Source organism: Megalops cyprinoides, chromosome 19, assembly GCF_013368585.1.
Source record: "Megalops cyprinoides isolate fMegCyp1 chromosome 19, fMegCyp1.pri, whole genome shotgun sequence".
NCBI lineage: Eukaryota > Metazoa > Chordata > Actinopteri > Elopiformes > Megalopidae > Megalops > Megalops cyprinoides.
This window is the reverse complement of record NC_050601.1, coordinates 4,203,940-4,220,568: the sequence shown is the minus strand read 5'-3', so window position 1 is coordinate 4,220,568 and position 16,629 is coordinate 4,203,940. Positions and strand designations below refer to the sequence as shown.

Genomic DNA, 16,629 nt, shown 5'->3' with positions numbered 1-16,629 from the left:
TTTAAGGAAGACCTAAGACTTGATAAGTAAAAAGAGTTCATTGACACTTTTGAATTCTCACCCACCATAACTGTGAAGTGAGCTCACCTTGTTACCCAGCTGCTCTTTGTGCTTTCGAATCATACATGCAAACATTGATGGTGCTTCCGGTGATTCAGGTAACAGTGCAAAGATGAAATGTCTGTTTTGATTCGCAAATAAACACTTAAAGGGAAGAAGAAAGGCGATGTTTCAGTATGTTCTTTTGTCATTTTTGGGAGCAATGCATGGCGTAATTACTGGAATACAGTAATTATGGCATAGAGTGCCATAGAGTATTTTGCTGGTGTACTTTGCCAGCACACCATTGGTTTATACAAATATACTTAGACATTTAATATGGTCACCAACACTGAAGATTTGGCTTGCAGGAGGCAAGGCAAATGGCCTGTTTGTCGACTCCAAGCAGCAGCGTCGCTGGTCGATGATTGCCAAACATTTGATACGACGGGCGGGATCATACTGGAAGTTGTAAAATGCGTAGGGAGGGAAAGTTCGTTTAGCGTAACCTAAGACCTCCTGGCGGAACACCCTGGACTTGCGAAACAAAGCAAATGGGAACGGGCCAGACGTTTAAAGACAAGTAACACGGAAAGCACGCTTTCGAGTGTCTTCATTATCTTAACAAATGACTGGTCTGAACAGAAGACCGGTTGCACAACGGGGGGGGGGGGGGGGGGTATAGTACTAACGGTCCTTTTAAATCCAAGCTCTACACTGGAATGCGAGCGGCTTGATGTCCGCGGCAGGACGGGGATGCACCAACGGCAGAACCGTACACGTGATGGCTTAACCGTGCAGACCATTATTTAACGACTTACTGATCGTTTTGACTTTTGCTTTCCCCTCGGCGAAAGAGGTGACTGCCGTGCTGGGTGTTTGTTTTACAGCTGAGGTGGATGCACGCTTCAGGCAGGAGGGCATGATAATAAAAATTGCGTTTTTAAGGTCTTGCTGCTCTACCATTGCTCTGCAGCGACAATGTGGGCTCCCCAATCAGTATTCATTTCTAACTGTGCTTTAACAGAGATAACTACGCATAAAAACTCACACATTCCATGCTTGCTTACTGGTAGAGTAGCGAACGGTGTAACGTTTTCCATTCACTGGAATAAACGCGAGTTTCTTTTCTCTTCGCACACCAGGCGAATTCACTAACAGCACCCAAAGATACCGAATGAGGCACGTCGACCGGTCAGAGGGGAGTGCGCGTTGTGTGCGATGAGAAAAGAAACTACGCGTGTGTGTCCCCCACCCCCCGAAGCACAGCGCGTTGGGTTTGGATCACGTGACGCCCAGGCACCGTCCAGAGGGGATCACGTGACTCTTGTGTTGACGATTGTCTCATCTGCACAATGAAGAAGGGGGTTCAGCCGGCGCTTGGTGCAATGTCATTATTCCGCTGCTAAAATTTAAAGATCAAAACCCCGTACTTCACACCAGCCGCGTATGAGCGACAGCCACGCGAAGCTGCATTCGGATGGTTTTTGGTCGAGATAAAAGTCTAATGTTATCGGGCGCTAACAGTAAAAAGGGATTTTTTTTCAACGCGGACTGGAAAAGACATCCCATGAAGTTCAATAGACTAACCGCACATCTTTAAGGTAAGGTTGTCTTACAATAGCACAGTTCTTCACGAGTGTCCTTGGGAAATTGCATTATCACGGACTGTATTCGTCGTTGTCATAATAATACAACATATCCATTATCATATTTGTGTTATTGTTCCTCGGATCCATCAAGAAAGGGACTGACAGTCATTTCATCCAATCGGTTGAGGCCAAGAAGCTGGAGGTGAACGTAATGCAGTGAGGACAGGGGGGTGCAAGACTGGTTGCCCGTTTAGCATGGTAGCTACATCGTGACAACAACAACAAAAAAATCACACTAGCTATTTTTTCCTCATTTGGGATTTTTACAGAAAAGTCAAACCGATCTGCGTTATGACTGGCGAAAGGAAAACGCAAAAGTCTCGCGTACGGCGAGTTTAGTGATTATGTTATAGAAATGGCCATTGTCTTTTCAGCTCGCTTGCTACGTCGAGCAAACCATATTCCCCACCGAAATGTGGCCAGCTGGTTAAACTACATTTAAGGACCATAGTTAATTATATTGTACCTTCATGCAGCTTAGCTGGTTAGCTGCAACAGTAGATTTATAATAGATAATGTTACGATAAAGAGAGTTCTCAAGGCCCATTGCCAGAAGTAAATTTATTGCATTTTATTGAAAATCGAACGGTACCTAGACATGTCGGTGTGATTTATTTTTCCTTCTTGTAATTAGTGGCTAATTATACATAGAATGTGTGTACTTGTGCGTAACTCGCAATTGATAAGCGCCCTAACACAATCACCAGGACCTGATCAATCATTCAGCCGGTCTTCCCGCAGGTCAATCGCACAACCAACCAGAACATAACCCGCTGACCAGCAGCGAGGTCACAAACGTCAATGCCAGCCGCTGTGTCAGGTTTCGTGGTTTGAATTAACAAAGGCTTCTCTGGTCGTTAGGTCAAACAGCCAGTTCCTTCTGTCTTCTGAAAACGTTATGAAATTTTGAAAGGGCTGTGGAATGTGGTGTGTCTTGTTTACCGACGTTTGGAGCACAAAAATATCAGCAACCACGAGGGTTTGAGATAGACTGTTTTTTTTCCCTGTGTTCCAAGGTTCAAGTAACCCCTCAGCATGCACTGTAAGGTTGCCATATAAGATAAGGTTTCGGAGTACCCGGTTCTGTGTGTGTGTGTGTGTGTGTGTGTGTGTGTGTGTGTGATAGGGATATGGTGTCATCTGTCTCAACATTGTTCCCAGACCTCTGCCAATAGTGCATTGCTTAAAGATCCAGTGGTCAAAACACAGGACCTGCTGGGCCACCTCGGCCCTGTGGAACTACATATTTTACCTGCATACTTTACTTCTTTTCTCATCATACATGCACTGTCAGTGAACGGGCCTGTTTCTTCAGTGTGTCAGTGAACAGGCTTGCTTCTTCACAGTGTGTCAGTGAACAGGCTTGCTTCTTCACAGTGTGTCAGTGAACAGGCTTGCTTCTTCACAGTGTGTCAGTGAACGGGCCTGTTTCTTCATACTGTGTCAGTGAACGGGCTTGTTTTTGCTCCCACTGCTGTAACTTCTCCTTGCCTCTTCCCTACTTCCTGTAGTTTTTTTTCCCCTTTGTGTCTTGACCCTGTGGTGGTGTAGTTCCTGGTTTGATCCGGACTGTTTAATGCAGTGCCTTTGTTGGTCTGGAGTGCTCTTTCACTCAGTGCATGATGCCGAGGTGACATTATGTGGAATTTCGCAGACTTACATTTATCAAACTGTGACCAGCAGCCATCTCCTGTCCTGTTTTTTGTTGTTTGTTTGATTCAATAGTTATTGTGAAATCCATGTTTTTTTAAAGGGCAGCAACTTAAGCTGGGCCATTTGCGTAATTGCAAATGCAACCCAGGCTCCCAGGCTAGTTCGTACTGCTTTCTCTTCCTCTGCTGTTCGGTATCTCACGTGTGTGTGCGTGTGTGTGTGTGTGTGTGTGTGTGTGTGTGTGTGTGTGTGTGAGTGGTTGTTGGGGGGGGGGGGGGGGGGGAGTTAGTTGAGGGATGAATATTCAAGGCCTTTTTTGTAAAAAAAAAAAAATAAATAAAAGAAAAATGTTGGCATTACATTCGCAGATGTGGTTTAATCCTAATTTATGCCCTCTCTCCCGCTCTTCCCTCCCCCTTTGCACCTCTCTCCCTCCCCCTCTCCCCTTCCACCTCTCCCTCCCCCTCTCTACCTCTCTCCCTCCCACTCTCTACCTCTCTCCCTCCCCTTTTCCCCTTCCACCTCTCCCTCCCCCTCTCTACCTCTGTCCCTCCCCCTCTCCTCTTCCACCTCTCCCTCCACCTCTCTACCTCTCTCCCTCCCCCTCTCCCCCTCCACCTCTCCCGCCCCGTCTCCCACTCTTCCCTCCCCCTCTCCACCTCTCTCCCTCCCCCTCTCCACCTCTCTCCCTCTCCCTGTCCCTCCAGGTTCTGTAGGTTTGGCTCCTGTCTGTCACAGTGCTAACAGGATGGCTGTGCTGAGGCAGTTTGGGCTGCTGCTCTGGAAGAACTACATTCAGCAGGTGGGCACCTGGCGCACGGGGATATCGCAAACCCAGAGGGGTTAAGAGTCTAAGAGTCCGACATCCCGTAAGGATTTCAGCCTCACTTAACTGCCGTAGGACTTATCAACTGCGTATACGTGTGCAAATACACGTGTACCCCAAAAGACTTTCTCATTTTCACACTGGAGCTAAGGCATGTAGTGTTCCACATATAGATGGGATCAGGCAGTGGGGGCTCTGGCAGGGGTACAGAAAGATGGCACAAGATGGCAAGTATTGGAGTGCCTTGCGGAGTCTGCCTGTAATACACACGGATCTTCTGTGCTCTTGTGTTAACTCCTCCAGACTTATGTCTCATTTTTAGGTCGCTGGCGTCATGAAACATTTGTTGCCTGTCGTCAGCCTTGTGTCCTCCTGTCTGTCCTCCGTCTGTCGGTTGTATGATAGTGACTCACTGCCGGACACTGTGCTTGCAGTCATTTGCATAATTGTGCAGAATTGTTGATGTCAACATTTGGAAGTTTGTTTTTTTTTTTTTTTATGAAAATTTGGTCTCGTGGTAAGTGATGGAGTTGGGTAAATTATCCTAATGCATCAGCCAAGACAGGGTCTTGCCGGTGTATGCGCAAGTGTTCTGTGAAAGTGCACAAAAAGCTTTTTGTGAATTTTTTGCAATTATGGTTAAATTCTGAATGTTAATGCAGGTAACGTATAAAGACCTTTTCTCTGTTTTTATAGTGTTGGTTGAAATGAGCCTGTTTAGATTTTTGCAGGTTCTAAACCATCTTCTGTGCTCTCTCGATTTGCATACTGAAAAAGAACCATGCAGCTTTTGCATGTGTTTTTTGCATAAAATATGCACTAGTACAACATTAGAGCTTATGCTGGCTCTGTATGATAGTAGTATATTGAACAAATGTGAGTCCATTTTTCAGCAGGATCAATTGTTTCTGTCCTCGGGAGAATCCCTATCTGCTCAGAGTTAAAGGGCCTTTTTCCACTGAGAGCAGATCCATAATACGTTCCATGAATATTGATACTTTAATGATAGTTATATGTAATTGAGCATTTTAAAGGATAAACAGCACTCTAAATAGCTCCTTCCTGGTGAGTGATCCATAAACCTGTTGAGTGTATCCGGTGCAGCACCAAGTCCCGTGGTGTCATTATGTTCACAGTGTGATGTATTGACGGTTTTCTTCCAGCTGACATTTGGTTGTCATAAAGCAGTCCCATGCAGTTCATGGATTTGTGACTTTTGAAATAATCATGCTAGGCAGCAGTCTTTGCTCCTGGCTGTAGAACCCTGCACCAACCAACACCCGCTCATATTAGTTTAACATGTGGATATTGCACTGTTGCAGAAGTGTAGACATTAATAATCTATTTACTGGATTATTATAGGGTTTTTTTATTCTGAAAATGTGGTTGTCTTTGAGTCTGAAGGTTTTGAAATGCATACAAAGTGTGAAACTACATTATTTTTCCAAAAAGTTTTCTAGGGGCTACACTGAATTACATGGAAATGTAAATCAGGGTTTTATGACAGATTAGCAGTATGCAGTTACACAGACAGACCCGTGTATGTGCTGCTCTGTGAAAGAGCTGTCGAGCTGGTTTGCGCTGCTCCTTTTCTTCCGCCTGTGCCCTCCGAAGAGTTGGCAGTGAGATCGCTCTGGTTTATCTTGTTTATTATCAGCCTGGCCGTGCTTGGACAGCTGGAATAATGGGTGAACGCCACCGGCGTACTCACTGCTGTGCACCGGGGGCAGGGAGACATTCTGTGGCCTCTGATTTAAGCGCTTTATTTGACCTTTGAATGAGAGGCCAATCGTTTAAAAGGAGAGAAGTCCGGTGTGGGCTTTGGAGGTTTAGAGCTGGAACACCAGGCTGGATGGTTTGTGATGAGAAATGATCTGAGTCATTCCGTGTGAAATTGGCATGACCCTCTCCGATTGCCCTGAAACGTGGCATAAAGAAACCTCATATAGAAGGAAGCCGTTTGGCAAAATTTCACATTTGCATTCAAAATAATTGTTGAAAAATGACAAATGACATGAGTTTTCGTGCCTATGCAGGCTGCATAAAAACACTGACTATAAAACTACAAACAGTCGTCAAACATGATCACAATGTCATGTTCTGCCTCATTTTGTGGTCAAAAACATGAACATTATTTGGGGTTTGTTGACAATATAAGTACATTCATTTATCCGTTTTGTGGAATATGACTGTTAGTATTTCAAAAATAACTTTTCTGGTTTGGCTCTTTTAAAATAATTTCAGTATTTTGAGTATCTGAGCACAACAGAGTTTGACTTCTAATGTTTTTTCTAATATGACCCATTCTGTGATGAGAGTGGTCAGAATGGAAGATGGAGTGTAGCCAATAAAGTGTATGTTTGGGCTGTCTGATATCACACCTCATTGGAAGGCAGAAAAATGAAACAGCTGGTGAGTAGATTTTCTTTCAGGATTCTTGGAAACATATTCTTTTTATGCTGTTCTTATTATACAACAAGTTCTTTCATTTGACATGTGATACCCTTCCTGATTCTGTTTTACTCTGTGCATTAATCAGATCTTCATCCTGAAACATCACAGAAATGTCATTATGTGATCTGGGTCTGTGTGATCTTAGGCACAACATAACACTTCATAGTGCCTTCCATGATGACCTCCCCTTAACAGAATTGGTCATATTTCAGTATGTATCAAAGATCCTACTGTTAAAAAAATGCTGTGCTCAGATAATACAGTTTATAAAATAGTATATATAAAATTGAGCAAAATCAGAAATGGTATTTTTGAAAATATTCATATTCTACAAAAAATGATAACATGCATACATTGTCAGCAAACCACAAATACTGCTCATGTTCTGGAACACAAAATAAGGTAGAACATAACCTTATTTCACACCGGGTGGCTCATTTGCACTGCACCGCTGACTGCAGGTCTGAAACACGTTTGGGAATAGAAGCGAATAAATGGGTGTCTGGTACAGGCTGGGACGAGGCTGTGTGGTTTTATCTGGGTAATGTACGGGACAGACGGGGACCTCAACCGAGACCTTTGAGGTTGGCAGCGTGGCGGTGCCGAGACGGTGCATCCAGGTGACCGTGCCAGATCTCCTCCTCCCCCCAGGCCGTCAGGCTGCGCTCCTCCGCCAACTGCTCCGTTTGCGGTTGCTAGGAGATGGAACTCAGCTGAGACCCGTAAAGGCTCGTAGCGGATATGCCTGGGTCGCATTAGGAGCCCCGCGGAGCATGTGGGGTACAGAGCATTAGGGAGCGAGCGTGGGGACGGCAGAACAGGGGGTCCCAAAACTCTGCATGGACCACAGGAGCAATCTAAAACAACACCCTCTGCCTGTCTGGCTAAGAGCTAAAAAAAACAGCCAAATGCCTCTATCGTTTTTCTCTAAAAATGGCCAAAAGTCCAAATGGATTCAGAGTTAATTCTACTTTAGTGTGTCATGAGGAAGTGCACACAGCTGTAATTCTGCTGCAGTCATGACAACACCGAAATCCATTTCCCCTTAAACTCTTTTAAGGAGAACCATTCCCTTTTCGCCTTAGGCTTGTTAGCAGGGTGCTGATTTTTTTCTTTGTTTGCGGTGAGGGAGGAGTACACTCAATCTAATCACTTTGCTCTGAAAAGGGCAATAGTGTAGAGTACAACTTCAAATACACATGACCACGTACAGCAACAACATTAGATTTTAAATCTAAATAGCCTTACGTGATGGATCCATACATGACAAGCTCACCTGCAGCTGTGAGGCTTAACGATTAACTCCGCCGTTTTTGTAAGATGACCTATTTATTGTATTTTTTTTTTCCCAGCGTTTCCTGAATGTCGGCATGTTGGCTTTGGCCTGGCAGGCATTGAGAAAATGCTTTACAATGAACTGCCCGTTTCTGCTGTCCTGAGTGAGGCTTTACTTGCACTCCAGCATTCCTGTACATGCAGAAGGTGCCGGAAAAGCAAACGAGGCCTGAGGCGAAGGGATTCAGCGCGGCTTGCTGTGCGCAATTTACCCCTTGCCCTGCCTGAAACCCGTGACTGGAGGCTTCCTGAACAAGCCTGAGCTACCAGCGCTGTTAATCGCTGACTCCGGTGGGCTAATCGAATGACTCCCCTCAGCACGTCACAGTGGCTAGCTTAAATCGGTGAGTCACCGTTAGCTCATGATGGCTCCGCCCATGTTGGGGCCTGCGAAGCATCACTCTTTCCGCCATCACTGGAGGCGGGGACCGCACAGGACGGCCTGACCGGTAGCGCCGGGGCTCGGATGCCCTGTCTCAGCTCCTGCGATCTCTGCTGTCTGATTCTCTGGAGATTTGCATCGCTGATAGGCAGGAGTCGGCTAAACCGCGGTGAGGTTCAGGCTGGGACGGGTGGTTCAGCAGCGATGAGAAAGCACTTGTGCTTCTGTTCCTCTGTGTGTGGTGTGCTGGAGGGCAGGAGGGGTTGGTCTGCTTCATGCTCGTTGGCCATTCATTGAGAGTCTTTGCATGGTCAGGCTTCATCGCTCCCTTCTGCCCATAAAAGCACTGCCCGCTGCAGTTACTGCAGAAGTTCCAGATGCTACATTATGTTACATTACATTACATTATTGTCATACATTACATTATTGTCATACTTCACAATTTAAAGTGTTACCCATTTATACAGGTGGATATTCACTGGGGCAGTTGTGGGTTAAGTACCTAGTCCATGGGTACAACAGCAGTGCCCTAGCGGGGAAGCGAACCAGCAACCTTTTGGTTACGAGCCCTGGTCCTTACCGCTGCACCACACTGCTGTCACTGCTGAGCAGCCTCTCCGGGGGGCGCTCTGCTTCTCAGAAGGGTGGGGTAGATTCTGAGCTCCGATCCTGCGGTTCTGAACGAGGGACACACAGGCGGCGAAGCGGGCTGTCCCTGAACCCTGCTCTGTGTCTCCGCAGAAGCGACAGATCCTCGTGACGCTGGTGGAGATCGCCCTGCCGCTGCTCTTCTCCGCCATCCTCATCGTGCTGCGGCAGAAGGTCCCCTTCACCAACTACCCCAACGCCACCGTGTACGACAGCTTCCCCGTGGAGCAGCTGCCCTTCCCGCTGAGCTTCGGCCGCTTCCAGCTGGCCTACGTCCCCGCCAACGCCAGCGCGGTGCGGCGGGTGGCCGAGGACGTGCAGCGCAGCCTGGGCCTCAAGGCCATCAGCTCAGGTGAGTACCGCAGGAAGTGATGCGTACCTCAGGAAGTGATGCGTACCACGGGAAGTGACACGTACCACAGGAAGTGATGCGTACTAGGATGTCATCCTGCGTAGTGTTTGGTCCTTCCCTGTAGGTAGTCCCATAACCCACCCCGTTAAACACCTGTACAGTAATGGCAATGTCTAATTTGGGAATCTTGATACTTGAGCTGGTGTGTGTGTGTATGCGTGTGTGTATGTGTGTGTGTGTGTGTGCGCAGGTGCGTGTGAATGTGTGTGCATGTGTGCATGTGTGTATGCGCGAACAGAGCAGGCATTAAACATTAACGATAAGTCCTTCTATACAGGATATAGCTGTAGGCTGTGTTGTGTAGACTTTCGTTCAGGGGAAAAACAACATGCTTTTGTTTCCAGTAAAAGCAGCACACACAGGCTAATCCCCCCGTGTTCCACAGAACTCTATCTTAATTTGCCCCTCAGGGAAAACATAATATTGCGGGAGAGCAAATACATCTGAACACCAGAGCCTTCTGTCCGGACCAGCACGGGTCTCCCGCGGTGAAAATGGCAATGATTGGCCATTACTCCAAAGGTCAAGACATTGGAGGAGAGGAAATTGGCTTCATTTCACAGGCGCAGACGCGTCTGCGATTCCCCACACATATACGCTGCGTCACGTGGTGTAGCATTTAGGATCCCCTGACTCTGAACCTGAGAGTCGCAACGTTTGAGCTCTGGAGACACTGCTGCTGTTGCGGTCCTGGGCAAGGTGCTTGACCTCGTTTTCATTAGAAATTTGCATCATGGATTCGGCTTTCATCTGTGTAAGTGGGTCACAGGACAGGACACAAGAGGAGTATTAAGAGCTAGCTTGGATGAGGGCGGCCTGTAATAACAGTAACAATAATAACAGATAATGAGATATGTTTATTCAAGTCCCCCCGGTGCCAGAGAGGTGTGCAGCCGGTGATTGAGGGCCTGTCCTCTTTTTTAAAAGGCTCTGTCAGAGGTGAAGAGCGGAGGGAGCGTTCCTCCACCGCTCTGAGTCATCAGCCCGGATTCAACTGCTCTGCCGCCCCTGCTCACTGATACTGAGGCCAGATTGACTGTGCTGTTTACTCCAGGTGGCTGCGTTTGGCATTGTGTGTGTGTGTGTGTGTGTGTGAGAATATGTGTGTGTGTGTGTGTCTGTAAGAATATGTGTGTGTGTGTCTGTCTATCTGTCTGTCTGAGAATATGTGTGTGTGTGTGTGTGCAAGGCTTTTAAATCATTTATAGATGCTGCATATTGTATGTTTCGTGTGCGGTTAGTAGGCCTGGCTGTAGTGTTGCGTTTCGTGCGCGGTTAGTAAGCCTGGCTGTAGTGTTAAAGGCTGCCGTGCCTGTGCAGAGCTCACAGCTCACAGCGAGGCTTGTGTTTGTGGGCACCGTCTGCGGCCCCTGGTGCCATCTGCCCTTTGATCTCCTGAGAGCTGGCACCTCAGAGAGCGGTAGCAGCTGGCGACGTCCCAGGAGAAGGGGGGAGGGGGCACAACAGTTTCTACTCGACAGCTTAGGTCATTTCCAAAAAAGCAGACACTTTCACCTGTTTACGACTTCCTGGAGGTGAAGCTTGCTCCAGAGTGACTGTGGGGGATGGGCTGGTTACCATGGCTTCACCTCTGAGAACCACAGAAGCCCAGTTGGAAGATGAGTAATGATTTCCCTGCCGTCCACATGGCCCGAGTCCTCTGTGGGAAGCATAGGTTTGAGGAAGACCAAATAGCGTGGCACCCTGTATATATGTTAGTGATGTCACTGTGTGTCAGGAGTGGTGGGGTGCTGTGCTACCAGCTGAAGTGTGTTAATCTGGCGGTGTTCTGGTTGTGGGGTTTCAGGCTCATGCTGAACCCGGTCATGCTCGTGGATCCTGAAACAGGCCCTGTTTCGAAACAGGAAAAACAGCCAGGCCAGCCTCACCCCACCTCGTCCCACAGCCATAAATATTTCAGTGTGGGGCGGGATGAAGCCGTCTCCGGTTTCACTGCTGGTTTAGCCTGCTCGGCCAGTTCCACAGACCCCTCTCAGACAGCGTCCCCTCCGCTCTGCAGATCAGGTCGGGCTGACTGTTCACTGCCCCCCTGCCCCCCTGCCCGCCGTGCCCCCCTGCCCCCGTGCCCTCCTGTGCTCGGCTGTCAAACGTGACCCCCGGGCGGTGTGGTGCGCCTCCTCGCCTCTCTGTGTTTGGCTTTGGCGGGGCGTGCGCGCGCTGATGTACAGCACTCCAGGTGAACTCTGAGCCTTGCCTCGCTCTGGCACTCTGCTGCAGCGGGGCTTTATTGAGCTGTTTGACTGGTTGTAGCTGGAATGTAGGTCAGTCAGCTGTGTGTAGCTGTGTGTGTGTATGTGTGGGTCTGTATGTGTGTGTGTGTGTGTATGTGTGTGTGTGTGTGTGTGTGTGTGTGTCTGTGTGTGTGCCTGCCTGCCTTTGGGCCCTCCCTCCTCTCTCTTGCTGCATATGTTCTGTCCTGAGTTCTGCCTCCTGAGTTTTGGCCTCAAATTCCACAGTGGTCATCTGACACTAACTGTGACCTGTCTCTGGTCTAACCACAATGTGGATTGTCACAAGTGTCACGTTTTTTTCTTATATTTCATCTTTGTCATGTCAGCAACCTTTCAAAAATGTTCTGCAAAAAATATATATGGAAAGGAGTGACACGTGCTGACGCTCACATTTAGGGACAAAAGGCGTTGTTTTGAGTCCTGAATAGGGGTCTTTGTGTGGGATTCTCAACTGTCTATGAGATGAGATGCCAGAGGCGCTGATTAGATAAACGGCGCTTTATGGAAGACATTGAAATGTCATCTGAATGCTGCTGAATAAACAGAGGAAAACTATCCTGTAGCTCTGCTTCCATCAGATGCAAGGCTGCGTGCGTTTGGAGTCGGAAATGTCTGCTCTTTGTGGGTGAAACAGAGCCGCGGTGTCGGGTCTCTGTTTTTGTCGCAGAAGTGACGTCAGTAGCCGCATGTCTACAAACCTGTCTCTCGGCTGTATGCGGCGCTAATGTGACCCAGCACGCTGGGTAGCATTTCGCCTAATGGACTCTCACCGCCTGGTCAGCTCCACTGAACCCGGAACGTATTTTGTGTCAAAGGGTTTTGTGGTACCACCCGTACGTACAAATTCATTTGTTTTTAATGAACTGAGGCAGATTGGTAGCTTAATATGGTGGTTGCCCGCTAATGAACTTCTGATAGGGATAGAAGTGGTGATGGCTGAGCTTCTGTCGCTCCTGTTATAGAGAGAATGCAGCAGAAAGGTGGTGTTCAATGATGTTCGTTATGTGCTGTGACAGTATACGGCGCAGGAGATCATTATTGTCTATTATTGAGCGTGAACAGACCATGATATTTGAATGAATAAAACAACACTAGACAGCATCTGACTCCTCTTCTGCTAATCCCCTGCCCCCGGGCTCAGGGCGAATGCTATTGAACCTGTAGTCTGCTGACATTCTGTCAACCTGGGTCAGTTTGCAGTGGAAATGCTTCAGGTTTAGCAGACCCATCGAAGTGCAGGCTAGTGGAGACACCTCAGGCATAGTGGCTTAGTGGTAAGGAGCAGGATTTGTAACCTGAGCGGTTGCTGGTTCGATTCCCCACTGGGGCACTGCTGTTGTACCCTTGGGCTAGGTATATAACCTAGTATCCAGGTACTTAATCCTAATATGCAGCTGTATAAATGGATAAAATTGTAATCTATATAAGATGCTCTGGATAAGAATGTTGAGTAGATGACAATAATGTACCGTAATGCAATGTATGTATAGCAGACACATAGCTAAAGCAGTGGAAACACCTCTGATATACTCGCACACAGGTTGAAAACACAGGTTAAGTCTCATGAGTGCTGGTGCCTGGGGACCAGCGGTCTGGCGATAGTGGTCAGGGGGCAGGGGAGTGATTGATTGTAAAATTGCAGCCAGGTCTAATGTGTTACTTTTGGCCTCAACTCATTTGGCCTCAACTCATCAGGAAGAGGTAAAAGAAAACCACTGGATCAGGCCAGTCACTGATGCGGTTCTGTGCACACCCCAGCACTTGTCCCATGTTTTAATCAGTCTAATTATTTAATCCGCTGCTCGCGGATTGTGCATACTAAAAGCTATGCGTCTCCCAAGATAAATAGGAGGCCTAATAACCATATTCCGGTTGTGAATTTCAATTTAAAAACTGTCAAAGCCAGCAGATAGGAACTGTATTTGTCACCCCTCAGCTAATGAAGCTTCCTGTGTGTGTGTGTGTGTGTGTGTGTCTCTCTCTCTGTAGTTCGTGGCTTTGAGACGGAGGAGAAGTTTGAGCAGTTTGTGCGGACGGACCCACAGTCGGGAAACGTACTGGCCGCCGTGGTGTTTCAGCATGCGTTTGCCCGTGACGACGAGCCGCTTCCCCTGCAGGTAAGCCAAGGGGGGCGAACTAAATCTGCACCTTTCTAGAACTCATGGAGATGATTCTTATTCTAGAATGCTATAACAGCAGGCTCTGGAGGGGGTGACTCATATTCTAGAATGGAATGGCTCTGAGTTTTAGATTGGGTGGTTGTGTTTCATTTCAGAATGGAGAACATGCAGGTTGTTGTTGTCTGGGAAAGGGGGGGGGGGGGGGGGGTATGTAAGTTCACTCACAAAGGGTTGATGCTGCAATGAGATCAGTAGTTTCGCAGTGACTCAGTGGAGGAAAGTTCATATGTTATTCATGAGCAGAGCGAACCCCTGGGCCCAGATCAGTTGTCTGTCGTGCTGTTCACACCCCGCCTCAGCTGCATCACCTCTCCAAACAGAGATGACAGGATCCCAGCAGTGTTACCTCACGGTCGGGGTGACGTATCTCCAAACCTCCAAATATCTCCCCGCTGCACTGCAGAAAGCGTGTGCTGCTCTCAGATTTTAATTTACTCTTCAGGTAAAAGACGTGAAGGAAAAGCGAGAGGACCTGAAAGGAGAACCTGAGTTTGTCGGTGAGAAAGTCAGCCTGTAACAGCAGGCCCCAGCTCTCACAGAGCGGCAGGACGGGCCTCGACTTTGTCCAGCATTAGAGCCCTCACCCAGAGAGAGAGGGGCAACTCCCTGCTGTTTCCCTTGGTCTTTCGCAGACTACCCTGGGTCCAGGAGTGAGGCTGACTCTGGCCTAACTCTAACTCTGGCCTTTAAGCCTCTCCCCTTGCCTTGATCCTGAAACAGGAGGAGGGGAGAGCGATGCGAAAGCCTGGCTTATCTGGCTACCTGATACTTCGTTGTCTGCATTCTTTAACATGATCGCTGAGCAGAGGTGCCATTTTTTCCATTCAGCCAAGAACGACTTAGCATTCTAGCGGGGCTAGCCAGAGTAAGCTGCACACACCAGCAGGGGTGAAGAAGCCAAAGTAAAAAAAAAGTACAGCCTGCTCCCGGTCGGCCATGTTGCAATTATAGCAAGACTCCGTCCTCCTCTTCTTCGTGGGTGAGATCTAGTGTGAAATGGGGGGGCGAGGGTCTGCGATATGCAGAGAGGAACGAGAGGTCTCGCAGTCTGATGGAGCGAGCGCTCGGCAGCGGGGGTCTTCTCAGCCCGGGGTGGGGGTCGATGTAATCATGCAGTAATTTCACACCTCGGTATGGGACATTTTTCTAATGGTGTGTGCACAGTGGATTGCTGTTAATAATGGCCTGTCTTTCTCTGCCCGTCTGTCTTTCTCTGCCCGTCTGTCTCTCTCTGCCCGTCTGTCTTTCTCTGCCCGTCTGTCTTTCTCTGCCCGTCTGTCTTTCTCTGCCCGTCTGTCTTTCTCTGCCCGTCTGTCTTTCTCTGCCCGTCTGTCTCTCTCTGCCCGTCTGTCTCTCTCTGCCCGTCTGTCTTTCTCTGCCCGTCTGTCTCTCTCTGCCCGTCTGTCTCTCTCTGTCTCCCTGGCTCTCTCTTGATCCCTTCCCTCTTGTTTTCTCCTCCCTTTTTATCTTTTCCTTCTGTCTTTCTCCCCTTTTCTCTTTTCTTCTCTCCCATGCTCTCTTTTTCTTCCTCCTCTTTCCTTTCATTCTGTCTCTCTCCCCCACTCTCCCTCTCTCTTCTTTCCTTTTCCCTCCCATTCTTTTTCTTTATCCTTCTTTCTCTCTTCTTTCCTCTCCCTCTATCTCTCCCCAACTTTCTTTATCTTTCTCTCTTCTTTCCTTTCTCCCATTCTTTCTTTGTCCCTCTTTTTTTCTTACCCTCTCTCTCCCCTTTTTATTCTTCTTTCCCTATCTCTCTCTCTCTCTCTCTCCCATATTCTCTCTTTTTCTTTGTCCTCTCTCGTCTCCCTTCGTCTCTCTCCCACTTTCTCTCCCTGTTCTCTCTTCTCTCCCCCTCTGTCTCCCCCACTCTCTCTCTCTCCTTTTTTCTCTTCTTTCCCTCTCTCCCATACTTTCTCTCTTTCTTCCTCCTTTCTGTCTCCCCCTCTTTCTCTTTTTCAGGTGAAGTACCACCTGCGCTTTAAGTACAGCCCGCGGAACGCCCCGTCGAAGGAGAGGTCCGAGCTGAACCCCAACAACGACCTGGACTGGCACACGCTCAGCCTCTTCCCCCTCTTCCAGCTGCCGGGACCCCGGGAGCAGCACGACCCCCGCGGGGGCACGCCAGGTGAGCGTGCGGGCAGGGGGGGGTGTCCCGCGGGGGTGGTGGGGGTCTGTCCCGTCCATTCAGCATGCGAGCGAGGGTCAGACTCTGGCATCACACCGGTGTTCATAGCTTTGAGCAGCTAAAGGAAATGTCCTTTTGGAAATGTACTTTGGAAATGTAGCTTTGGGCAGCTAACGGAAATGTACTTTCGGAAATGTACTTTCCACAGAAAAGAAGCTTTCTCTTCCAGGGAACATGTGATCCTCCCGGCAGGATTATGACTGATATAACACATATGGCACAATGTGCGTGTGCAGTATTTCCCACTAATCCAGTCATGGAATGAACAGAACTGCATTCTGACCCCTTCTTAAGAGGTTGAGCTTGTGCAACGAGTTTAAGGCAACCAAATCTCAAATGTACACTGGGCAGTAAGCAAACAGTCTCTAATGCAGTGAAAAATCTGAAGCGATCAGAGCAAATATCTACACAGGTCAGGAGAGGACCCCGTTTTTCTTCAGATTTCTTTCATTTGTTTGCTAGATTAATATTTGTATCTCAGAAATAATCTGAGATTTGGCCCAAGCACCACCCTTGACGAGCTGTGACACACGTTAACTTTTGAGATAGTCTGAATCTGATTGGGGGGGTGGGGGGGGATTCTCTCGCCCTGCAAACGATCCGACGTGATG

The 16,629-nt window shown here is 48.2% G+C and overlaps 1 protein-coding gene across 1 annotated transcript in view; it reads left to right on the top strand.

Annotated features, from left to right (window-relative positions):
- The first annotated feature begins 1,383 nt into the window (after positions 1-1,383).
- abca3b (ATP-binding cassette, sub-family A (ABC1), member 3b) overlaps positions 1,384-16,629 on the top strand; it is a 47,015-nt gene continuing 31,769 nt past the window's right edge. Inside the window, exons 1-5 of the mRNA XM_036552391.1 lie at positions 1,384-1,643; positions 4,052-4,146; positions 9,083-9,341; positions 13,643-13,770; positions 15,793-15,958. Of these exons, the coding sequence (XP_036408284.1) occupies positions 4,093-4,146; positions 9,083-9,341; positions 13,643-13,770; positions 15,793-15,958 (607 nt within the window). The 5' untranslated portion in view covers positions 1,384-1,643; positions 4,052-4,092. The remainder of the gene's footprint in view (positions 1,644-4,051; positions 4,147-9,082; positions 9,342-13,642; positions 13,771-15,792; positions 15,959-16,629) is intronic.